Here is a 26,777-nt window from a genome sequence, read left to right as displayed (position 1 = left end):
TCTGTTCATGTAATCAATCAAACCATTTGTTTTAGAGATCATGTAATAATTGTTTTTTTGTTTTTTGGTTTGTAATTTTATTTGAGCACAAGTCTGTATTAATTGATAAGACTCGGAGACATTTCATTTGGATTGCTGTGCCAGACCTACAAATATGCCAATCGGGCTGAATGTGCATTCAGCAATAGTAGTAGTATAGATGGACCATAAGTGGCACGCATCGGAAAGGGCCAAGATGCTGGCTAAAAAAAGGATGATGTTGTAGCCAAAAAAAAGTACAGCGGCCTGGCTTATGTATGTTAGTTGATATTATTGATCCATATACTCTATAAGTGTTTATATGTCTGTTAGTTCTGTACATTCTTGGTTGATTGACTCGGTATTTGAATCTTGATACATCGCTTGTGTACATATCTAAATGGGAGTACACATTATGCTGCGTGTGACATTTGAGTTGGACATGAAGTGTTCCAAATATTCGAATTCACCTTAAACTGGATTCTAGTTTCTGAATTTGAGTATCGGCATTTGTAAACCATATTCATATATGACAGTGGAATACATCTTTGTCGTCCTTTTGAAGATATATAAAAACACATAGAATGATTTATAAAGATTCATATAGGAATACAAAATGGATTCGAATTTAGTTGTCAGGGTAAACGTGGATGCTTATTGTCCCAAAATTCGAAAGAAGCAGCAAAATGTCCACTCCCACGTCGGCTGCCCGAAGCCAAGTGTTTGGGAGATGGAAATTACTATATACCCATTACACGGACAATCCATCGGCCCGATTTCCACTGCTCTAAATAGGGGTAGGTTAGTAACTTCCATTAGACGTGACACGACCGCCTCTGAGCCCATTCCGACACGGTGGGAGTCAAACATGGGCGGCAAAACTCATTTGATTCAAGCTCGTCCGAAAGACCTCTGTTTCTCCCTCCATTCCCCATTGATACACGGTGGGCGGCAAAACAAACTCGACTCGGCCGAAATCGATGTAGGCAAATATTTTCAATAGGGGCAGGTTTGTAACTTCACTCAGACGTGACACAACCGCCCTACCTGTCAGCCCCGTTCATACACCGTGGGCGCCAACCATGGGCGCCAACCACCCTCTCCTCGCCCGAAATCGCTCTGGGCAAATATTGGCGAGATGCGAGATTACCATCCTATCCCCAACCGACGAGACGTCCAAATTTTAAACAGGGGCTAGGTTCGTAACTTTCCCATATTTCAGACAGGCGCGTCCCAAAAACATGGTTCCCCGTACCTCTCCCTCCATTTTCCCATTCATACACCGTCCGCGCTAGAACACCCCATCCCCACACCAGCCTCCGTCCGCCACCCCATCCATCGCCGCCGTCCTCCACCACATCCATCGCCACCGTCCTCCACCATGCCGGAGCGCCTACCAAGACCGCGTCGTCCACTGCTAGAGATGGACGTTTCTCATCCACGGCGACGGACCATTAGCCCTGCATCGCGTCCTCTCGCTTCATCGGCGCCGTCATCCTCTTTGCCGGGGCCGCTCACACGACCTTCTCTTCCATCGCAACGGGACTTATCCCCCGATGCACCCGTCTACCGTCGCAGATCTCTTCAACGCCACTGACAGCCATCGCACCCCCGATGCCTACACGGCGCCGCAAGAGAGGTGGTACTTCATATCTCCTCAACTTTTTGATCTCAACCAGAAAATAGATCTTAACTTGGTTACTCTACTTTCTTTTCAGCTCTTAGAATTTAGTTCTTAGTTCGAAGCAAAAAATGGATGCTAAATATCATTTCTCCGGTTTGCAGCTTCAAATCTGCCATGGCACAGCTATAATACGGTTTAATTGATCATGCTTAGGGTTTAATTGATCATGTTGGTTCCGTGGTGGTTTCTTTAATAGAAATCGGAGGGGAAACCCTCTTTTGCTAAAAAAAATATGCTTAGAGTTTCCCCCTTTTATGATCACTATACGATCAGAATATGTGCTTCGTGTCATGATAACACTGCTCCACCCATCAAGCTAAACAAGCTTAGTTGTTCAAATACGAATCTGATATTATTAAAACAGAGTTGTTTAATTGGTCAGCTAAATGTTCCTAAATTAGTTTCGAAAATGCATGTTCGCCGCTCGGGTGTGTATCTCTACACGGTGCCCACGGTGGGCCGGACCACCCTGGGATTTTGGGTCGTCCCAGGCCCCGATTCCCCTCTGTTCTGCTGCGCGCTTCCGATCTCTACTCGCCCCCAGCCGCCTGCCTCGCCGGCGACTTGCCGTCCCCGGACGGCATGACTCTAGGAGGAGACGCCGGACTAATAAGAGGCCAGGAGCAGCTCTCCCAACAGCGTCACCGCTGCCCGGGCGCGCCGCCGTGCCTACCTTCCTAGTCCGTTCAGGGCTCAGGCGTGCAGCACCCACGAAGCCAACCCGATTTAACCTGAGATACGTCCTCAACAGTCAGCAGCCACTCCTCATCACCCATTTTCTAATTGATTCATTACTCATTAGGCAGGACTGTCATTAGGGTTTGATGTGTGCTCAGTGCTACCTACACTTAATGGTTCAGATGTATTTCGGTAATCTTTAGTACCTCTAAAGTTCACAGGGTTTTCAAAATTCCGGCCCTCGGAACAGAAACTAGTCATTTTGGATTGTTGGTCGTAGTGACATTGACCCAGATTACTACTGCAAGCCAGGTTTGTTGACAATTTTACTTGTCTTTCTTACTCATTCGATATAATATCCAATTATTCACGTCGATTAGTTGCAAACAATAAGTGCTAGACAAACTTCTTCATTCAGATTTTGGACGGTCTCTTACTGCAGTTACAATTCTGCATACTTGTCCTAGTAAGCTCACAAGTAAATGATTGATTCACTACATCTATGCTTGCCTTGTCATATTTGTCAATATTCTTTTAGGGTGGACCACCCTGTTTCTAAATACTGGAACCGTAGACATGAGTGAATAGTATTTCTCTATGTGATCTCTTCCATCATGTGTGGGTAACGAACACTGCATTGTATAGAAAGAAAGTGTCATTTCCAGCTTTTACATAGGTTTCGATCTTTTACATGGAATACAATCTGCCTACTTGCTTTGTGTCGCACTACCAACACTCCACCCTTGAAGCTAAACATTATGCCACTCATAATTGCTTAGTTTATTTGTTCAAATATGAATTTCATATGATTCTAATGTTCCTACTTCATTTTTGAAATGTGTGCCTGCCTGTTATAGAGACATAAGGGGTTTGTATTTCTGTGTGTGGTATGGTCAGCATGGTTGGGGAGGTGAACTTTGCATATGCAGGGGTTTATAGGGAGACACTCTCCGAGCTGAATCCGCAATGCATTCCATAGATAATCTGACTACTTTTTATGATTTCATGAATCTCAGATTCTGAACAGCATCATAATGATTATGAGCTTGCGCGCATGAAAAGAATAAAGCAGAACAATGCCATGGCTGTCAAACTTGGCATTAAGGGACTGAAATCAAGTCTGGATGCAATGCAATGCAAATGCTCTCCATCTACAGATTCATGCTCAGAATATGATCCTAACAGTTATTCTGAGCTAGAGGGAGACCTAAGTCAATGTAGCTCCCTAGTGGAGGAGTCAGAGGAAGATGCCCTATCTTATTCACCCATCAAGGTACTTGCTCTAACTTTCCAAGGTTACATTGCTCGCACATATCTTGCAACTGATGCTTTGCATTGCTTCTACTTTGTTGAACTGCCATTAGCTTAGTTTACACATCGTGTATGTGAATACGCCCTGCCTATCCATTTTCAGTACATATTCCATCTGTCATCATACCATATTTATCCATTCAAATGTTGTTCTTGTCTATCAGACGTTCAAAAGGAAGAGGGCGATTGCTGATCGTGGAGGAGCACAAGGAAAGTATTTGGAAAAGGTAGTGGCACCTGATAAATCAAATAGCCCATTGGGTGTAGTTGCAATATCACCTGACCCACAAAATACCCCAACTCTAGCAGACTCTAGCCCTACTACACTGGTCATTTCTGATGCCCCAACTCAGCAGACCCCAACTGCAGCAAATAGTATGATTATGCCAGTTGACATAGCACTAGCTGTACGACGCAAAACCCCCATTCTAGCAAAGAGTACACCAAATCCAGTTGCCAAATCCCTTTTCGAACCAGAGAGAGCCCCAATTGCAGCAAATAGGACCCCTGTTCCATTTCTTCCCAGTTTAGAAGACGAAGCTTATGTTGTTGTCAGGAACTTTGTGCGCATCTTTCCTTCATGGAAAGATTATACCGCAGACACAGAGCAATTTCCAGTCTTCCTCCGCAACTTACGCGTAAGTAATGTACTAATGTTATTCATGGTCATTACTGCATATGTTTCTGCTGACAAAAGACACAAGATTTCATTCTTTTCAATAGGCGAGGAGCAAACAGGATTGTGATGACGAGCAAGGGTTGGTTGCGCTTTTCAAGCACTCGTTGATGAAGAATCGTTCCTACCTAAGGCAAGCGCACTTCGATGGCAAGCCTCTGAACGAAATTTCTATAAAGTCTCCGGTGCTACATTTATCCGACGATGACTGGAATAATCTTGTTACACATTGGTCTCGGCTGAAGCGTAAGGTACTATCTATGATATCACATCAGAATTTGAACTACATTTCTGCATTTGCCTTAATGTCTCACTTGTACGAAAACTGTTAGCAGAAGAACATTCGTTCTCAAGGGACCACAAAATCTCGCAACTATACTGCACACTGCATTGCTCTTGTGAGTACCTCTTGCCCTGTATGACCATACTTACTTTCATAGCTGTTTGATTATGTAGCATCACTGCACATGTTAGCCTCGTAATCGTCCATTTGGTGGACATTATAAGATCCGTATGGACTCTTACATAAATTTAGAATCAACCCAATGCTTTTGAAGAGGTTTAGCTCTGCAGTCCTCTTGTAAGGACTGAACGTGGTCTATCACTGTACTTACATTAACAGCTACTCCCTCCGTCCAATAATATAAGAATGTTTTGTACATTACACGAGTGTTCAAAACACTCTTGTATTATGGAAGAGGGATTGGTTCATTTTGTAGCATTCTGCATCTTATCTCCCTCGCCCACCATTTACTAAAAAAGATCAGATCTATATTTAATATTACCAACAAGTAGAATACACAGACAATGCCAGTGCAGAAGTGTAGCCCATTGCTGTTGTCAGTACATTTTGTCCTGTAACGCTTGTACTTCCAGGGATTGGTAGTTGATTATGTAGCATCAATCTCCATCTTATCTTCATTATCCTCTATCCCTTCCAGTATTATCATATCTATAATTACTCTCTACAAAATGTAGAGTACAGGCAATGCTTATGAAGAAGATTATGTGCTGAAATTCTTGAGTTATCCTTCCCTTGACATGGAGAAGGGCATTATAAAGCCGGTGTTAACTGTTAATGTAAGTCAGTCCTTCTAAAACCTTTATCCTCAACTAATGTTTAATTTGCTCATACTCCCTATCGTTTCACTACTGGAATTAGCTTATTTGTCGTCCGCCATCTCTTTGCCGTCCGCTGGCGGACGGCAAAGAAGGTCTTTGCCGTCAGCCACACGAAAACGGACGGCAAAGAAGTGGCTGATGGCAAACAAGGTTGTTTGCCATCAGCCAACTCTTTGCCGTCCGCTGGCTGACGACAAAGAAACTATGCCGTCCGCTAGCGGACGGCAAAGAGGTTGGTGGGTCCAGTTATTGTGTAACCAACCCAAGCCCACCAGCCCCACCTCTTTGCCATCCGCAAGCGGATGGCAAAGAATGTTTGCCGACCGTTGGCGGACGGCAAAGAGGCGGGTACGTTAACGGCCGTCCCGCCCCCGTCCTCTGTCTCTTCTCTCCACTCTCTCTCGCTCTCGTTCCCTCCCCACCCACAACCACGCCGCTGCCGCCGACCCCGTCTGCCGTAGCCGGCCGCCCCGCCGCCACGCACCCCTCCCCTGTGGCGCCCCGACCTCCACCGCACCCTCGCCGCCTCTTCCACATCGCCCCGCCCACACCAGCCCGTGCGGCCGCCGACCCCGTCCGGCGTAGCCGGCCTCCCCGCCGCCCCGCACCCCTCCCCAACCTCCATCGCGGCCCCGCCGCTCCTTCCACGTCGGCCAGCCGCGCCACGGCCGTCCAGGCCCTGTACCGCCGCGCCCGTCCCTGCCCCCGACCCCCGACCAACCGCCGCTGCCGCTGCAGCCGCGGGTCGACCGCCCCCCGAGGAGCGCCGCCCATCGCTGCCCCTCCCCTCCCCATCGCTGCGCCGCCTCGCTTCCGCCCCGTCCCTGACCCGTCGCCGCCCCCCACGGTGAGCCCCTGCCGCCCCCTGTGTCCTATTTTCTTTTCTGTTTTTTGTTTTTTTTTCTGTTTAGATAAGGTTTTTTAGTTTAAGTTTTTTCAGTTTAGAATTAATTAGTTTAGGTTATTTAGTTTAATTAGTTTAGGTTTAATTAGTTTAAATAGTTTAGTTTTAATTAGTTTAGGTTTTTAGTTTAGGTTTAGGTTATATAGTTAGCTAGATTAGATTAATTAGATTGGATTATATTAGACTAGTGTTAGGTTTTAGTTAAATAGTCATAATTAAAGGAAGTGAAAAAAGATGAAAAAAGAAGACGAAAAGTAGAATAAGTAGAAGGGGGAAGAAGAAGAAGAAGAAGAAGAAGAAGAAGAAGAAGAAGAAGAAGAAGAAGAAGAAGAAGAAGAAGAAGAAGAGGAGGAGGAGGAGGAGGAGGAGGAGAAAGAAGAAGAAGAAGAAGAAGAAGAAGAAGAAGAAGAAGAAGAAGAAGAAGAAGAAGAAGAAGAAGAAGAAGAAGAAGAAGAAGAAGAAGAAGAAGAAGAAGAAGAAGAAGAAGAAGAAGAAGAAGAAAAGAAGTAGAAGACGGGGGATGAGAAGAAGTAGAAGAATGAGAAGAAGTAGAAGTAGTAGAAGAATGAGAAGACCCCCTGACCCCCTGACCCCCCAACCCCGACACCACACCCCGACACCCGACCCCGACTCCACCCCGACACCCGACCCCCTAACCCCCTGACCCCGACACGACACCCCGACCCCCCGACCCCGAAACAGCACCCCGACCCCGACACGGCACCCCGACACCGAAACGACACCCCGACCCCCGACACGACACCCCCGACACCCTAACCCCGAGACCCCGACCCCGACCCCGACCCCGAGCCTGACCCGACACCCCGACCCCGACACCGACACGGCACCCCGACCCGGCACCCCGACCCGACACCCCGACCCCGAGATCCCAACCTCGACACGGCACCCCGACACCGACACGACACCCCGACCCCCGACACCTCCCGAAAAGGTGTTCTTTGGCCTTCCAGAGGCCGACGGGGTCATATATTTGTGAATTATTAGTTAGGTCATATATTTTTCGATTTTGTTATGAAAAACATCATATATAATTGTGTTGATCGGGTAGTTTTAAATGTGCAGTTGTTTCATCGCTGCGAGGTTTGGTGTTCGATGACCTCGCCGTGCGTTTGACGAGCTCTGCCCCTTCGTTCGTGGGTGAGCACAAATGACATGTCCTCCTCCCCCATTAATTATTTGATCTATTCCGATGAAACTTGATAGCTAGCTATATATGTGTCTTGAATCATCAGTATGCGTAACCAATATGTGTCTCCCGTTCGAAAGCGTCATAGTTATAAATATGCATGCATTTGCATATTTATAACCTTGATTCTTTCGAATTGTCCAACGCTATCCATGGACAGCCCGAGTATGTTTAGATTGGGTTCGTTTTCCCATATGCTTTGCTCCGGATCCGACGCATAAATTTCGTCAGTGCCTCCCCTGTTGTTCTCCGGGTACACATCCTCTCTGTTTATTGCAGAGACGTGTATCAGGAGAACAGCGGGGAGGTGCTGCCGAAATTTTGCGTAGGATCCGGAGCATAGCATGGGAAAATGAACCCAATCTAAACATACTCGGGTGGGATTAGGACCTATCATTACCTATTAGAGTGTAGGTTGCATGGACGTAATAAAATTGACAAAGTAGATCAACTGATGAATATATACATGGTGAATTATATATATATATATATATATATATATATATATTTGTTGAGTGTCTAGTAGCTCTGAAAGTCAAGATGAGTGATCGTGCGTGGATGTACACCGGTCACACTGGTTAGAACAAATGGAGCACTGATTGGTTTACAAAAACCAAGGGGTTTGTGCGAGCCGCATTTTCAAATGGCCAGAGGAAAACCCGGTGCCCCTGTTTACGGTGCGGCAATTGGGAAAAGAGGACAGAGGCTGAAATGGGCAAACACCTGCAGAAGAGTGGTTTTACGCCCGATTATACGGTGTGGACATTTCATGGTGAGTCTGCCCAATGTGACCGAGCTGAGGTGGATCGTCGTCGCACCGACGAGCATGGTACCGGGATGGAAAACATGGTGCAAGACTTCGATGATGCTCGGGATTCGGACGAGGAGATGGAGGAATCTGCAAAGGCCATCAATGAAATGTTGGAGTCTTCAAAACGTCCGCTCCATGAGCACACTGAGCTTTGTCAGTTGGATGCCATCTCACAAGTAAAGGCTCTAAAGGCTCAGTTCAACTTGGGCAGAGAATGCTATGATGCAATGATGACAGTATTTGGACGCTTTCTACCCAAAGGCCATGTAATGCCTGCAAACCTGTACCAGTCGGACAAAATCCTCCGTGCACTGAAGATGCCCTATGATAAGATACATGCCTGTGAGAAAGGATGTGTCTTGTTTAGGCTTGACTATGCGGACTTGAACTATTGTCCCATTTGCAAGTATTCCAGGTATGTTGTGGTAGACAACGGTATGGGTGAGAAGACACAGACCAAAATCCCCGTTAGTGTTCTTCGGTATATGCCTATCGTACCAAGACATCAACGTCTTTTCATGGTCGAAGAGATGGCCAGACAGATGACATGGCACAAAACGGGCAAAAGAACCGAACTAGATGCAGATGGGAATCTGATGATTGTACACAACATCAAGGCAGCTCCAACTTATATCAGTTCGGGCGCAACTGGGTATGTGGTTTGCTTCATGATTCATGCAATTCATTCATCATGCTAGCTTGAGCCCTTTAATTACTAATTTTCATTGTTTCTCTCTTTCAGGCACGCTACAATAAGGCAGATAAGGTGCCAGAGGTGTATGACCTGTATGCCATGGCCCACACTGCCTCTTTCAAGAAAGTCAAGGATTTCTCTCAGTCTGACCTCGATGATGCAAACAACTTCACCAACATCTCCTCCCACAACAAGCTCGTGAGATATAGAGATGAGGGGAAGGCAAGGAAAGGGGAGGACTTTAACCCGAGCCAGGGTCCCATTGATCCAGAGCTGGTGATGATATCTGGTGGCGGGAGGTCCCATGGCTCCATAGCCATTGGAGATGGACTTATCCGTTGTCCTAGCACTCTCCCGGAGATCAAGGCGCGCCAGTGGAGCTCCGCCCCTAAGATAAGGCCTCGTGAACGGCCAGTGCAACTCGCCATCAAGGTTAGTGATACGTACTCAGTTATCTTTCTCCATTACATTGTGTGCGCTTCCATCAATGATTACAAATGGTCATGTGAGTGGTGTTGCAGGCTGCTATACAGAGTGAGAGAGATAGAACGGAGAAACTTCTGGCGGAGGCGGCGGAGAGGCAGCGGGAGTTGGAGGAGAGGACGACAAAGATGATGGAGGAGGAGAGGGCACGGAATGACATGCAGGCAAGGGCCATGTACGACCTCCTTGTGGTAAGTTTCTTCTGCAGATTAGCCAAAACATTCATGTAGTGTTTGTCTCATTACTAACTAGTATGACTGAGTCGTCAAAACCAAATGTGCAGTCTGTGTGCGAGAAGACAGGACAGACCGCTCCGCCGATGCCAGTGATTGCTCCTGGGACCACGGTGAGTTTTATTTGAATGGACATTACTTGCTAGTCTTAACATTTGAGTGTCATCATGCTAACAAGACATTGGAAATGATCTTTGGTGCAGCGTAACTCCAGACAAGCATCGCACAATCCTTCTCCAGCTACCGACACGAGCCTCCCCGCTCCTACACCTCCTGGATCTTGGTAAGTTTATCTAGTGTTTTGCTTAACACATGCATAAAGACCTAGACTTAGCTTTATTTCCTCCAATGCTTACCATAATGATCTAGACTTAGCTTCTTCTCCTCCAAAATGACTTAATAAGCTTACTGACCTCCAAAACCATCCATTTTACCTAAGTTAGCTCTAAAACAATCTGTACTTAGCTTACTTATGTCAAAAATTGCATAATTAGCTTAGTTAGCTCATAGACGATCCATTTTACCTAAGTTAGCTCTAAAATGACCCATTTTACCTAGGTTAGCTTATAAATGATCCAGTTCATCCAAGTTAGCTCAAAAATGACCCATTTTACCTAGATTAGCTCCTAAATGATCCATTTTACCTACGTTAGCTTTAAAATGACCCATTTCACCTAGGTTAACTCCAAAATGACCCATCTTACCTAGGTTATCTCATAAACGATCCATTTCAACTAATTTAGCTCATAAACGATCCATTTCACCAAGTTAGCTAAAAAAGATCCATTTCACCTAAATTAGCTCTTAAATGATCCATTTCACCTAAGTTAGCTCAAAAAGATCCATTTCAACTAAATTAGCTCATAAATGATCCATTTCACCTAAGTTAGCTCAAAAACGATCCATTTCAACTAAGTTAGCTCATAAATGATCCATTTGACCTAAGTTAGCTAAAAAAACGATCCATTTCACCTTAGTTACCTCAAAAACGATCCATTTGACCTTAGTTAGCTCATAAACGACCCATTTCAACTAAGTTAGCTCATAAATGATCCGTTTCACCTTAGCTAGCTCATAAACGACCCATTTCAACTTAGTTAGCTCATATATGACATACTCTTCTTGTTCTAGTCTTCTTCTTGTTCTACTCTTCTTGTTCTAGTCTTCTTCTTGTTCTACTCTTCTTGTTCTAACTTTCTTATTTTTCATTTTGCAGATTTCATTCACTTGACGAAAGCTTGCATAGATGGAGTGCTCCTTATCCCTTTCTCTGTTTCTTTTGTATCGTTGAACTATGCATGTATCGTTGGATGAAACTATTGTAATATATATGGTTTGATGCCTCTATGTTGAACTTGTTATGTATGATGGAACTATGCATGTAATATATATGGTTCGATGATGAAGTTATGTGTTGGATATCTTATATGTTTGCTCTGTAATGGCCTTTTGAAATATATCTATATATGTCATATATATTTGTGATGAAAATTGTTGGATTTAATAAAAAACAGATAAAAGAGCCAATATGCAGGCTCTTTGCCATCTGCCACCGACGGCAACGGGCTCTTTGCCGTCAGCCGCAGACGGCAAAGAAGCCACGTGGCAGCCAGCTGTGCTTCCTGGGAGCTGACCCATTTGGTCAGTTTGCCTACAGTGGCAGACGGCAAAGAGTAAACGAGTTTGCCGTCAGCGGCGGACGGCAAAGGCCTGCAATGTAGTGACGTGTAGATGACATCATACGGCGGACGGCAAAGACACTGGAAAGTTTGCCGTCCGCTGGCAGACGGCAAAGGAACTAGAAAGCTTGCCGTCCGCGGTGGACGGCAAAGGCCTGCCGTTAGCCACTTAACGGACTGAGAGCACAATTATTGCCGTCCGCCATAGACGGCAAAGGGCCTTTGCCGTCAGCCGCCAGGAAGCAGACGACAAAGTAGCTGTTTACCGTAGCCTACTTTGCCGGAGCCTTTTGCCGTCCGCGGCTGACGGAAAAGGCCTTTGCCGTCCGCCGTTCATGCCTTTGCCGTCCGCCGTGGCAGACGGCAAAATAGCTGATTCCTGTAGTGTTTACTGCTGTTTAGTTTGCTGTTTCTACCAAAATGCATGTTCGTAAGAACCGTAAGTTCTAAGTTTTACTTGTAAAACCAAATTCCTTATTCATACCATGCACATTACTTAATACTCCCTATATGTATGCTTGTTTTTGTGGATCTATAATCTAGTGTGTGGTGAAGCAGCCCACGTTTGCACCTTGTCATCTCCTGTTTTATCTTACTGATGTGGCTGATGATATGAACAACATGCCATGCACATTATCCAAAATAGATACAATGATTTTCTTTGCCCTTCATCTATGCTTGTTATGTTGACATGGTAATCCAGTAGTGTGGATAAGCTCCCCGCACTATGAACAATGCCAAATTATGCTATTGATATTTTGAACTTACTCTTTATTTTCTAATTTGAAATTGGATAGAATTGACAGAACAATTATCATCTTTGTTTATACACGTGCAAAACCTGTCATCTCTCTGCTTTGTTTCAGGGTGATATGCCTGATGGCATGCACAAGTCTGCTGAAGGCTGTGAGACAAACCCAACATATATTGTAGCAAAGAAGGAAAACATCTTGAAGATAGCGAGACAACCCCAAAGTCTTGTCTTGATGCAGTGTTCAAGTTACTTGAGACTAACAGTCAGACAAGTTCACATAATTCGTTGTCTGAATCAGTTCGACTTGTTCAGTCCCAAGTTCTAGCAGAAAGGCATTCTGCAACTCAACTTCGACTTGAAGTCATATCTCTAAGAAAGATTGCGGAGAACACCAATGAGAACCTCATCGCTAAACAGCTACACCTGGAAGCTATGACCGACATGCTAGGCCGGTCTCACAGCCTTGCTTAGCAGCTTGCGCAGCAGTTCCCCCGCAAGGCTAACCTTTCTTGAACTGTCTTGGAAGTGGTCTCGGTTCAGTATTATTTTGTTACGCTGCAATGGTGCCCAGTTTTTGTAATCTGCTTCTTCGTTGTGCTTTATGATCACTGGTGGCAAACTTTGATGCCCAGTGGATGTAATATGTGTAATAGCCGTGATAGCCTAGCATAAGTTGCTTGCTTATTTATTTCCTTGTTGTCTTGTTTATTTGTTTGCTTGTAGTCAGTGCAGTTCTTTTTCCGCGGTTTGCTAGTGGCTGCAATAACCTATTTTTTAAAACTAGGCCACAATAACCATGGGCTAATATTTACTGTAGTGACACTGGGCCTCCTACGGGCCGTAGAAACAGTGGGCCTTCTACGGGTCGTAGAAATAGTAGGCCTTCTACGGGCCGTAGAAACAATGGGCCTTCTACCGGCTGTAGAAACAATGGGCCTTCTACGGGCCGTATCATCAATGGGCCTTATACGGGCCGTATGATCGATTGGCCAAACATGGGCCAATAACAGGCCGCATTATGGCCGTAACGGGCTAGAGTTGGAATCGTCCGTTCATGGGCCGACCATAATGGGCCATCATTAATAGGCTATGAAAACGGCCCAACGTATTAACAGACCACAAACGGGCCGACTGTAACCACGGGCTGAATTTGGCCCACAAGCAGAAAATGACAGTAACGGGCCGTAAGTAAACGAATGTTGGAAATGAGCCCAAGAATAAATGGGCTCTGAGAAGGCCGAAAGATAACATGGGCTGGAAACGGCCCAACGGAATAACGGGCCGTTAATGGGTATAATGTGATACACTGTTCATTACGGGCAAGTTTCACCATGGGCCGTTAATGGGTGTAAAGTGATACACTATTCATTACGGGCCAGTTTCACCACGGGCCGTTAATAGGCCAAGAGTTACATAGGGCCTCATATGGGCCCAAAGACGTCATGGGCCATACATGGGCCAGAAGTGCAAACGGGCTGGAATCATATTGGATGGCCCAGATGACGCTACTGGGCCTAATTCAGATAGGGCGTAACGGGCCTTGGGTTAGCGGGCTGTAAATGGGCTATATGCGAACAGGCCGTTAACAGGCTTTCCATGGGCCGGCCCGCCACCTTTTGACCAAGTCAAACGGGCCGGCCTTTTCACAGGAATGGGCCTCTGTTGGGCCGTGCCACGTGTTGACGTATCATAGGCGCCTTCTATCTAATGAGTGGATGACATCTGTCCCAACGATGAGCCGACACGTGTTTCCTCCAGCCAATGATGATTTTACACGTGGAAAATCCCCATTGGTCGGGGCTGTTAATGGGTTATCGGATCCAAAACCCGACCCGATAGCTTAACGGTGTTCCGTTACGGTGGATGCCACGTGTCGGTCACCTTTGACGACAGCACTTCTGTGACGCGCGATTTATCGTCATGGAAGTGGACACTTCCGCGATGATAATTTTGGTAATGTCATGGAAATTCTACGACAGCACAGGTATGAGTATCTTGATTCTGTCATAAATTTTTCATGGATGTACATGCATGACAAAAAGGCGACCTACTGTGACAAACACGTATCATCACGGAAGTGTATTTTTTTGTAGTGATATTTCCTTCATCTACAACTTGCAAGATAGGATCAAGAACACAAATATATTCAGGAAAACTATTAGGTTCAAATCTGAAATCATGGCACTCCGGCCCTAGTGACAAGCAACATCAATCTCAGAACATAGTGGATACCAGGGATCAAACCCTAACAAAACTAGATCGATTACATGATAAATCTCATCCAACCCATCACCGTCCAGCAAGCCTACGATGGAATTACTCACGCACAACGGTAAGCATCATGAAATTGGTGATGGAAGAAGGTTGGTGATGATGATGGCGTCGAATCCCCATCTCCAGAGCACTGAACGGACTCCAGATCAGCCCTCCCGATGAAAAACAAGAGGCGGCGGCGGCTCCGTATCCTAAAACGTGATGAATCCTTCTCTCTGATTTTTTTCTCCCCAAATAGGGTTATATAGAGTTGGAGTTAGGGTCGAAGGAAGTCCAGGGGGCCCACAAGCCCTCTAGGTGCGCCCCAGGGGGGCACCCCCAGGCTTGTGGCCTTTGTTTGGACCCCTTCTGGTTAATTCTTACGCCAGTATTTTTTATATATTTCACAAAAATTCTCCGTAAATTTTCAGGTCAATCCGAGAACTTTTATTTCTGCACAAAAATAACACCATGGCAATTATGTTGAAAACAGCGTCAGTCCGGGTTAGTTCCATTCAAATAATTCAAATTAGAGTCCAAAACAAGGGCAAAAGAGTTTGGAAAAGTAGATACAATGGAGATGTATCAATGACCGGGTCGAGCATTAGGTGTCGTGATCTTCATAGATAAGAAGAATGAGTCTTGACACACACACCTTCCAGTTTTTTACGCATGCATCCACCAACTCACTTTTATATTGAACTAGATGGTAAGGCTCACTCTGTCGCACCCGTCATAGTTGATGTGGGCAACTCGGCTAGAGCCAGAGGCAGCAACACAGAGAATGCAACCTAATTGTATCAATTTTCCCGACTGGCGCACCAATGAACACCCCAAGTGACATAAATTCTAACATGGAACTGGTAGCTTATGACATAGTAGTGTCATGTATGATCAGCTCAAATGCCCATGTATACAACCATACATAAGGTGATACTAATTTTGATCATGAACAATAAGTAATTACAATGTATAAAAGTCGTCATTATGGTTCAATAAATCAACAATTTCACATATATAAAAGTCATCATTATGGTTCAGTAAATCAACAATTTCACATACTTACAATATAATAATACACAATATCTTAGTACTCAATCCGATTTATCCAACAAATAAGAAAAAGGAAAAAATTATAGAAACTAAAGTCATCCCAATTTATGGTAAACTTTGAAATCACTAGAACTAAGAAAAAGGTGGGACACATTTGACAGTCATTAAGGTTCAAAACTGGATAAACCTAAAATAAAAGAAGTTAACAACAAACCAACCATGCCGCAGCCGCAAGGTACATCACTAAAATGATAATCCGATCATGTAAAAAAATCTATTTGGACAATATATTGTTTTTATACCATTCTTCAGAATCGAGCTAGGGATATATTTATCAACTCTGCAACCCAAAGATCTCTAAAACTGCGTCCGACCATAATATTTCTACAAACATTACCCAATAGTAGCGTAAATGGCCAAACAATGAAGTGTCCCTTAACAATACACCAAATTTATCTTAAAGTGACCCGAACTAAATATTTTTTAACTATAATTGGAAGTAGCTTTAATTGTAGCTTCTAGCTTTCTCAAAAGAATATTTTAGCTATAACTAATAACAACATGAAGAACAAACTAAATATGAAATGTGTAGGATGATGAAGGTGCTCAAAATAATCATGTCTTTTACACACATTTAAAATGCATTATTTTTAAGGCCATTTTATTGTGCTTTCACATACCAAAAGAATTCATTAATAAGGCTACGATTATTGGTCGATGGACAAACATTTATAATTTATACAAAACTCTTATACTTTGTTATAACTTAATTATGTGGTACTATAATCTTAGGCCATATTTTGTTATTACATGCACAGCAACATAATAATTGTTTAATATATTGTATTTTTTGTTATATAGAAATGTCTATATTATTGAAAAAATATGTTTGCATTGTGCTACGTTGAAGCTATATTTTAAATGGTGCTAGTTTCTTTAGATACATTAACTTTTAACAACATTTTGAAACCAAATGCCCTTAAATGAAAATGAATAAAATAAAATTTGCTCGGTTCTTTAGATTACTTTTTCAACAATTGCATGATTTATACAATATACATTTATATATTTTTATGTGGATGTGTATTCATGTATATTTTAGTATCCTTAAAATACTTGCGTATAAATTTGTAAAGCACATGGTCTAACAAATATCTTAATGGTGTTTTGTGGTGTATGACTAGGTAAAAATATATATATATATACTTCTAGAATATAATTTGAGTTGTCAGCACGATTCTTGTTGGTATCCTCTTTGTGCTTAATTCCTATGTATTGCATGCTCTTTTGCTATACTTGAGTATATTCCTTAGTTACATCATAATTAACACAAAACTTTTATCTTTATCAATAAATTGTTCATGCTAGCTTGAATAATCCTGGTTGGGGATATATAATTACGCTTGGCGTGCATGATAATGTGTAGCAGATTGACATCCACTTGCTTAGTTAAATTTTAAACCAAAAGATGAACTTGTAGGAAATCACTAATCTTTCATGAAACATGTTAAGATTATTTTTGTAACAAATAATGAATGTTTAACACGATCCTTTATTACCAATATGCATTTTTACAACAGAAAATACCAGAAGTGCAAATGTACAATAGCATTACCATATAGTTTCTTATACAGTAATAAACATAATGACTAATCATTCACTATATAATATCAGGATAGATCAATTGTTTTTAACCTTTGTAGGAGAGCCAGGCCAATAAAAATTGGTTGCTTTTGGTGCTCCTATTCTACGCACGAGCAACATAGTCACTGCAACTCGCAGTAGACTGGCCGAACCACTATTCATGTGGCTCAAGAAAAAATTCGGACTTGTTTGATCTTTTGTAAAGAGCACGAAAATCTATAACTTTATGGATACAAATATTATTTTAAAAGATTTAATAAATTTTCAAATTGTTCATAAATTTTAAAAATTGTTCATATATTTTAAAAATTTATAATTCAAATAAATGTTCATCAATTCTTTAAAAACATGTATTTAAAGTAGAAATTCACTAAATCTAAAAGGTTCCTAAGTTCATAAATCCAGGTGATCCGTCAGGGCGCCCTATTTCTCCATACTTGTTTTTGCTTGCAGCGGAGGGCCCGTCGTGCCTCGTAAAAAATGAATCATCTCACCTCCATGGTATTTGAGTAGCTCCATCGGCTCTGGCGGTAAGCCACTTGCTCTTTGCGGATGATAGCTTCTTGTTTGTTAAAGCCAGTGTTGACGGAGAAAATGAGTTGTCCTCATTGTTGGATTGTTACCGCAATCCTTCATGCCAGAGAGTTAATTTGTCCAAGTCCTTTGTTTTCTATAGCAAGAGCTTCCCTAACCTTAAATGTGATGAATGCTTTAATGTTACAAATGAGTCATTGTAAGGGACATACTTGGGGATGCCATCTAATGTTGGCAACAGTAAAAATGGGGCCTTGAAATTTTTAAAGGACGGTGTGTGGAACAAAGTCAAAGGTTGGATGGCCAAAATTCTGTCTGTAGGAGGAAAAGAAGTGCTAGTTAATTTTTTTTCTCTGGTTGTGCTGGTTTACTCCGTGTCTTATTTCAAACTCCCTTGTGGGCTATGTGAACACCTCAATTCTTTGATATAGAAGATTTGGTGTGGTAGTAAGGAGGGCCAGAGGAAGCCCAGTTGGGTTTCATGGAGTATGATGACGAGACGAAAACAGTCTGCGGGCCTAGGTTTTCAGTACATAGAGCTTTTCAACCTCACTCTTCTAGCTAGGCAAGCTTGGTGAATCGTAATGGAGCCAAATTCGCTAAGTGCATGGATCCTTAAATCAGAGTGCTTTCATTTACTAATTTTCTCTAGGCCGAGCTGGGGGGGGGGGGGGGGGCGCTCACAAATGTGGAGGTGAATTTTGGAAGGGCTTGACACTTTAACTCAAGGAATAATATGGCAGATAGGTGATGGAGAAACGACACAAATCTGGTAGCATAATTGGCTACCCCGTCCCCATAACATGAGGACGATCATGAGTAGAGTATAGAACCTTCCATAGCTTGCAGGGGAAATGATTCTGCCTAATGCAGTTTTGAACCGAGAGGCAGTTGTGGAAATATTCTTACCTATGGACGGCGAAGCTATTCCGTGATGATTTCTGGTCATGGGTACACGTGAAGAATGGAGTCTTTTTAGTGTGGTCAGAATACCATACACTTGCTTCTACAAAACTGAGACGCGCAACCTGGCTAGGTGGTAGATTGGGTTCTTCAAACAGTGAAGGCGAGCAGAAGTCTTGGTCTAAGCTATGGAAAATAGATGTTCCCTCCAGGGTTAAAATTTTCATATGGTGGTTAGCCCAATAACTGATCTTCTCCATCATCGGAATATGTCTTCTGTGACATCGTCTGGACTATGAGGACTCTTGGCAGCATTCTCTTGTATTGTAATGCAACTCGATGTGTATGAGTGCTTGAAGACGTTAATCTTGTGGAAGCCGTGAATAGGATTACATAAACATATACAAAGTGATGCGTGTTTGCGTTGATGAAGTCCCTCCCCTCTTCTGAATTCATCCAGGTACTAGTCACCTTATGGGCAATTTGGTTCGCTCGGCGGCAAGCTCTCCATGAACATATTTTTCAAATCATGCATGCTACACATAGCTTTGTCATGAGGTACATATATGAGCTTGAAGAATGCAAACTAAAGTCATCTCATGCAGTACATTTTGCACCTCCTAATAAAGCAAGGCCTAGATGGATACCACCTCCTTAGGGGATGGCCAAGATTAGAGTCGATGGGATGTGTCAAGGGCCGCCCACAAAGGTGCATTCAGTGCCATGTGCAAGGATTCGTCGGGTGCTTACCTTGGATCTTCAGCCATGATATGATTGGGCGTATTGGATCCGGCGACGCGTGAAGCATTGTCCTGCCGTGAGGCTCTAACACTAGCTATGGATCATCCACTTTCACATGTGATCATAGCCTCCGATTGCCAAGGTATTGTGAAGGACATCAATCAAGGTATGGGAAGGATGTACGTCAGCATTATAAAGGTGATCACAACTACGACGTTGCACTTTCATCTTCGAAGTTCGTGGGTCGAATATAGAGGCACATAGCCTTGCCAAACATGTTTTTTGAGCTGGATGTTGGTCGCCATGTATGGCTTCTGAATCCGCCAGATTTGAATTGTATCCCTATGAACATAGTTGATAAATAAAGAAAGTGTGTTAGGACTCAAATTTTTTTGGAAACTAACTCTAGATTTTCCCTAAAAAACTCTAGATTTTATAGAAAACTAATTAATTTACTCTAGTGAATGAAGCATACTTTTTTCATGGGAGTACATAGCATACTTTGTTTCGAGTGCTACTTTCATTTGCTTCCTAAGAAATTGAAGTTTGCTTCAAGCCTAACAAAATTCTATTTCTTTTGGTTCATACAGTTTGCTTCCTTATGATACACATTTTGTTTCTAATGTTAGTCCACCTCACCAACTATGAAACTAAAGTTGGCTTCTTAGGAAAATTTTGTTCTGGTACACCAAAGAAATTGCTTCCATGGAATGAAATTTTCTTCAGTTTAGGAAACATATACATAGTCTTCTTTCTAGCGAAGCACATTTTGTGTGCTGCGTTACACTACTTTGCTTGCCTTGCAACTAAAGTTTGCTTCAAATGTAACATAACTTAGTTTCCTTACACTGAAAATGCTTACATGGTGAATGGATTTTGTTTTGATTTAACAAAAATAAGTGTCTTATATAACCGGATATATTCTTCCAAAAGAATCACAACAATATTGTTTGTATTGATTAAAATATTGCTTCAAACCCCTCAAATTTTTTGTTTTGCTTCGAACCAAATAGGAATTTGTTTCCCCAAGATCATTTTTATCATTGACACCGTCACCGGTAATTTCTGCATGCTTCAAACGAATATGGGAATGTTCCCAAACAAACAAAAATTTCTTCATGTTGAATCGAAAGTTTGCTTCCATGAACAAATATTTTAATTGGTTGCCACATATGTTTTCCATCTTTTGTGCTACTTGCTTCCTTCCAAGGGAATTAGAATTTCTGATTCATATTAGTATTTTGCAACAGCCCCAACATCAGCTATATATGTTGATTAGAAGCCACATCGGGGTTTTGTGTGGGGACTAGAACAGGTTTGATTCGTTGAAGCCCTCGATGAAGCGAAGCCACACCAAAATTGTCTCATGACGATCGCTTGGTGAGGAATGCCGACGAGCGCTAGCATCCATGTCGGACCCCACCAACACGGCTCACAAGTCGGGTTCATCACACTGCAAACTTTGCCATGTCTCACATAATCGACACAGCTGACGACGACATGTATGGGTACACCTTCATCTTCCGGTCGCACTTCCGCCATGCGCCCAACGGCCGGTATACAATAGAGACATGTAAGAAACAAAGAAGCATCGTTGGCATCGTATGAAGCAAAACTTCTATACAATATATAGAAGCATATGACCCTGCGGCGGACAAAAGAAGAATGGATGATAGTATCACTCCATAGGTGCATCGAGCCGACGAGGATATGACCCTGCGGCGGCAGCAACTGCTGCACGGAGATCGATACCACCTACACGGAAGGCAAGCATGTCTGATGTCTCCCACTTACTCTGCTTATTATGGGAGATGTGAGACGTGGTGATTTGGTTTTTTTTTTACACGAGAGAATTATGTACGTGGAAATATCGAAAAAAAAAGTTTGGGACGAGAGGCCGAAGCTAACAGCCGTGCGATGTAAAAGAAAATCAACGCCCCTGGCCTCGTCTCGAGATTGGAAAGAATCAGAGGACGGATTGAAAGTGTTTCCCAAAGTTAAAAGGTTTAAACGGATGCCAAAATTACAGAGTTATACTAAAAGTAAGGTTTAAAAGGACGCCAAAATTACAGAGGGGCACAATTAAGGCACCAAATCTTATGCAATATTCTTCCTATATATCTGTCGCCATATCATATCATGAAATTAATCCATAGGCGATCCATCCACTATAAAATCTACCCCTCCTTCCCTGCCTAGCTAAACCAACAACGACATCCCATTCCTTCGCTAGTTTTACTAATCCCTTGGCCGGCCGGCCGGCGATGGGTCGGCTTCCGAAGAAGGTGACCCTGGGGTACGTCCGCCACGACTCGACCCGGCGCTCCAGGTACAAGCAGCGTCTGAAGGGGTTGATGAAGAAGGCGGGCGATCTGGCCACCCTGTGCGACGTCGACACCTGCGTGGTGGTGTACGGCGAGGACGGGGCGGCGCCTGAGGTGTTCCCTTCCTCTGACAAGGCGGTGGGCATCCTGAATGGATTCAAGAGCATGCCGGAGCTGGGGCATTGCAAGAAGACGATGGACCAGGAGGGCTTACTCACCGAGCGCATCGCCAAGCTCCAGGAGCAGGTCGACAAGTCCCGGCGCGAGTGCCAGGACCGCGAGACCAGGTACCTGCTGCAACAGATCATGGACGGGAACCTCCCGGGCCACGTTGGCCTCAGCGTGGAGCAGCTCGCCCGCGTTGGCTACAAGGTGGAGGAGATGATCAAGACCATGGGAGAACGCATGGGGAAAACTCATTCCCAGGCGCCGCCGCCAGCTCCATGCGTCACCACCGGCAGCATAGACATGGGGTCTCCGGCGCTGCATCAGGCGCCAGAGCAACAGCAGGAGGGCACACTGGTCGGTGGCTACGCTGGTGGTCACGACGGGGCCGGCTTCACCGGCGGTGATACGGTGATGCAGATGCAGTCCTTCAATCTGGAGTTTGGTTCGAGTCATTTCCCTCCCATGTACCAGGCGCCGCCGCCAGCTCCATGGGTCACCACCGGCAGCGTAGACATGGGGTCTACAGCGCTGCATCAGGCGCCAGTGCAGCGGCAGGAGGGCACGCTGCTGAGCTCCGGAGGGGATCTGGGCACCCTGGTCTACGGTGGCTACGCTGGTGGCCACGAAGGGGCCGGCTTCACCGTCGGTGATACGATGATGCAGATGCAGTCGTTCAATCTGGAGTTCGATTGGAGTCGGTTCCCTCCCATGTAAGCTGGATGAGGATCGTTGGAGTGCATGGCCAGCTAGCGTCGATCTCGTCTCGTCTCGTTTTATTAGTTTCCGCATGGTTAAGTTCTACATATGGCATCTGTGAAGATGAGACATCGAGTTAATTTCCTGGAATTGTTGTATCTTGTCTATGTGTATGGTTTTATTCGCCATGCTCTCTGAGCCAGGGCACTTTTAATAATTATTTTTGATGAATAAAGCATTTTTATTTGTAGTGATTGAATTTGTTATTCAGTAGGGGTCTCTAAGTCTCTTCCACAGGCCTTCGTTGATCTCTGTTGTTGTTCAGTTCGTCGCAGATCGTAAGTTGCATGTGTTTACAGAAATCAGCAGCTCGTTGTGTGTATTACGGCACTTAAGTACAGCACAGCTGCGTGCCTGGTAGTTCCCTGATTGCTACCATGATTAAAAGAAAGAAACATGGTCGTGTTTCGGGAGATGTGTGGCAGGGCCTTTAATTTCATGCTATGTCTGGTGTCTAAAACCTTACGTTTTGGAGGGTAGAAACGTGCTGAAGATATGCTGTCCTGGAGCAATGTAAATGTGCTGGAGAATTAATTATTTGCGACTTAATTGCATGGTAACAGTTTTTTCTGGACTGCTCATGCTTGCCTGGATAACGATTTGCGACTTTATTACATTGCGACAGAATGGCACACAGTAGTCCCGATTGACCAATATTTCTGAACCTGTAATTAAAATTCAGAACAAGTGAAGAACCAAGTAAGAATAAGAACTGTGATCACTTGCAATGCACATTGACTACTGAGTTCACCGTGCAGTCGATGCTCGCCTCCAACCCATAGTTCGAGCTAGGTGATTTTTGCGCGTCTCCTGTGCATGGTGACTACGTCTGGTTTCAGGTGATTAAGCCAAAGAAGACCACGTTTTCTTCATCCACTCCGTCCTTAGTCATATATCTTGGCAAGACGACGTCATAACCGATGATCAGACGCGAGAAGGAGACCCTGTGGCCTCACTTGCCATGGCAGCAGTGGCAATGAGCCAGTTTCGGTCAGCGGAGGCATCATGGTCTGGCTTCCCTGAGGCTCTCGAAGCACCTACGGCATCTACACCACTACTCCATCAGTCCTCTAGCTCTACATCATCCCACTGACCCTGGCCTCCTTCAGCATATAAGTTTGCAATTAGGAGCTAGTTCCATGATGTCCTATCTAGTTCTTTTTGCTAGAGATAAACTATACAAGCTCCAAGAACTGACCTTCAAAATGAAATTATTGCGCTCCTTGAAAATTCAAGCCATGGTAATAAAGATATCAAAAAATATTACCGGCAAATAGCACTTTAACTTGGTACTGAAGCAATCCGCGTGGCATTCGGAGACCACTAGATTTGAAGTTTGTCCAACAAGAAAATGCTAAAGGGCCAATAGAAATGAGGCGCTCAATGGTATCTTCAGCATTAGTAGTACAGAGGAGGCAAGAGTAATATTTACCAGCATTAATGTGTATCCGCTTCAAGACATTTCATGTATTACAACTGTCAATAATAAGCACCCACACAAATACATTCAACTTCATTTGGCGCTTGGAAGAAGGGCATCATGTAAAGAATCATGTTAGAACACACAGACATGATAAGGACCAGCCATTCTCTAGAGGAAAAATGCACCCCTCTCCAACTATTGTGACACTTTCCATCCTTCCCTCACGCATTTCCATCCCTAGTGATCTATAGTAAGTAGTCATATTTTTGTTGTATGGAAACACTTACCATTTCTAGTTGACCTTTCGACATTTTACATTTGAAACGTCCTCTTATTATGGAATATGGGCAGTGGCGAAGCCAGAAAAATCTAATGATGGGGCCAAGTGTTGTGAAGACTTGTTGAGGAGGGTCAGTCCATCATAACATCATTTTAGCAGCAAAAACTGTGAGTGGTGTTAGGAGGGCCGAACCCTGCTGGTCCCCGTGTCTCCGGTCTCCGCCACTGAAAATAAGTAAATAGATGTGCAAAAGAAACTGGAAGAGTGCATGATTGCTTCAAGCTCATGGATGAGCACATTGCGAATGGAAGGAAAAAATGGTAAGACAATACGTTTGATAAGGGGATAAGGTCAATGGGTACAAAAGGAGAGAAAAGTGACATACAAGTGATGAGTTACCAATAGAGTTGCATGAAATAGGAGCGAAGGTGAAGATACTATCAGTGTACCAACTGGTTCTGTGTTTTCTTATTGGCTCAATGATGTGGGAAAAAAAACAAGGTATGTGTTTTTAGGTCACATTCAATACTAAACACACATTCCTTCCATGTTTAGAAGATATTTATGGATCAGCCTAAGATGTGAAGTGTCATGGTTCATACGTGTTCTCGAGGAGCATGAAAACAATGAGAGTGGGGGTAAATGAAGTTATCATGCAATATATAGATGATTTCTGGAGTCTAAGATAAGGGGAAATCAATGATAGAATCAAGGCTAGATTTCAAAAGTATGCCAATAGGTCCATTTTTTGCGAAAATAGATGGATGTGGGTAAAGGGTTAAGGGTTTTCTTTAAAAAAGGAGGATCACCCCCGGCCTCAGTATTAGATTGATGCATGCATCCCCTAGGTAAAAATGGGAGAGATTTTCACTTCCCGGCCTCCGCACCAACTAGTGATGCATACAGCCATTTTAGTACGAGTACTAAGATAAACATGGTCCTCATATTTTTTTAATGAATATGAAGATATTTCTTGATGGGTGGTTTCACCACACACCAAGTTTGACCCTTAATAAATGGGGAAAAACTCATGTGCATCACCAGTCAGTTATAGGAATTGAACTCGGGTCGTTAGACTGCACAAACGCATGCCCACCCACTGAGCCAAGGCTCTCTTTGCTTAAAATGGGGGAGAATTTCACTTCCCTGGCCTCTGCACCAACTAAGGATGCATACAGCCATTAAGCATGAGTACCAGGATTTTTATCTTGGTTAATAACCAAGCATGGTCCTCTAGATAAATTGCATGAGTACCAGGAAACCGCCCTACGCCCGGAAAGATAAGTGCCTCAAATACTAAAATATACTATTAAAACTATACTATTGTCTAGTACGCCCAAGAGATCATTGGATAAATAGAAGGCTTCATTTGCACAATCAAGTCCACAACATTGACTGATAGCATGTACCACGCAGAAACAAACAAATCTGAAACCTTTTTTCTCAAACCGAAGCCCTCAATGAGGGCTTATGTTTTATTCATTAACACCCTAAGCAATGTATAGATAGGATTTTTCCAAGGGGGAAAGTTATGGCTCTCAAAGCCATATTGATTTTATATCTAGAAACCTTGCTACAAAGAAAAGAGCAAGTAGGAGATGACCTGACAGAGAAAGCTTTCTTTGCTAGATTATGAGCGATCAGATTTTGAGATCCAGGAATATGGTAGATACTAGAGTTGAGATCAGCAGTATTGTTGAAAACAATCTGCAAGCACTGGTCTGATCTTCCAATGTCCAGCTTTCTCCTGTAGATTTCTTATTTCCATTGCTTCCACTAAAGTCCTGCAATCCAAATAAAAAGAAACATTGCTCCAATTTAATGATTTGACAGCGATGCATCAAGTAAAAGAGCCATTGCTTCTGCCTACAAAACAGATTCACATTTGTAGCAGCTGCTTGAATGAATATCGCATGCTTGGTCACTATGTTATTGAGATAAACTCCAAAAGAGGCTTCGTCCTTTGCAACCAACGGATTAAAGGCGGCGTCAATATAAGCAAGGACACCTGCAGATGGAGTATGTATATTTATATAAGGCGTAAGATTAGTATTGCCATCTTCAGGAGATGTGGACTTCTCCTCTTTTTCCTCCCTCACACCTGCATTAAGCATAGCTCTTGTAGCATGTAGAACCTGCATCGGACCCCATGTTCTCTAATTGAAAAGGGGATCATTCCGGGCTTTCCAAATGTTCCAAAGAGTCACTAATGCAGAAAACCCTAGCTATGTGGTAACGCACAAGTATAGGGAATCAATTGTAGCGTTTTCGGTAAATAAGAGTGTCGAAACCAAGGAGGAGTTAAAGGTAGGATTTATATTCCCTTCAAGTTCTATCGACCACCGATACAACTCTACGCGCACTTAACGTTCTCTTTACCTAGAACAAGTATAAAACTAGAAGTACTTTGTAGGTGTAAAGGGATAGGTTTGCAAGATAATAAA

The 26,777-nt window shown here is 43.6% G+C and overlaps 1 protein-coding gene across 1 annotated transcript; it reads left to right on the top strand.

Moving 5' to 3' along the window:
• Positions 1-21,552: 21,552 nt before the first annotated feature.
• On the top strand, positions 21,553-23,293 carry LOC123164318 (agamous-like MADS-box protein AGL80). The gene is made up of 2 exons (XM_044581742.1): positions 21,553-22,584; positions 23,194-23,293. Exons 1-2 carry the CDS (start codon positions 21,647-21,649, stop codon positions 23,291-23,293), a joined length of 1,038 nt encoding a protein of 345 aa, XP_044437677.1. The 5' UTR covers positions 21,553-21,646.
• The last annotated feature ends 3,484 nt before the right edge of the window (positions 23,294-26,777 follow it).

Source organism: Triticum aestivum, chromosome 7D (genome assembly GCF_018294505.1).
Source record: "Triticum aestivum cultivar Chinese Spring chromosome 7D, IWGSC CS RefSeq v2.1, whole genome shotgun sequence".
Lineage (NCBI taxonomy): Eukaryota > Viridiplantae > Streptophyta > Magnoliopsida > Poales > Poaceae > Triticum > Triticum aestivum.
The sequence above is the reverse complement of the archived record's forward strand: the minus strand, read 5'-3'. Positions and strand labels throughout refer to the sequence as shown.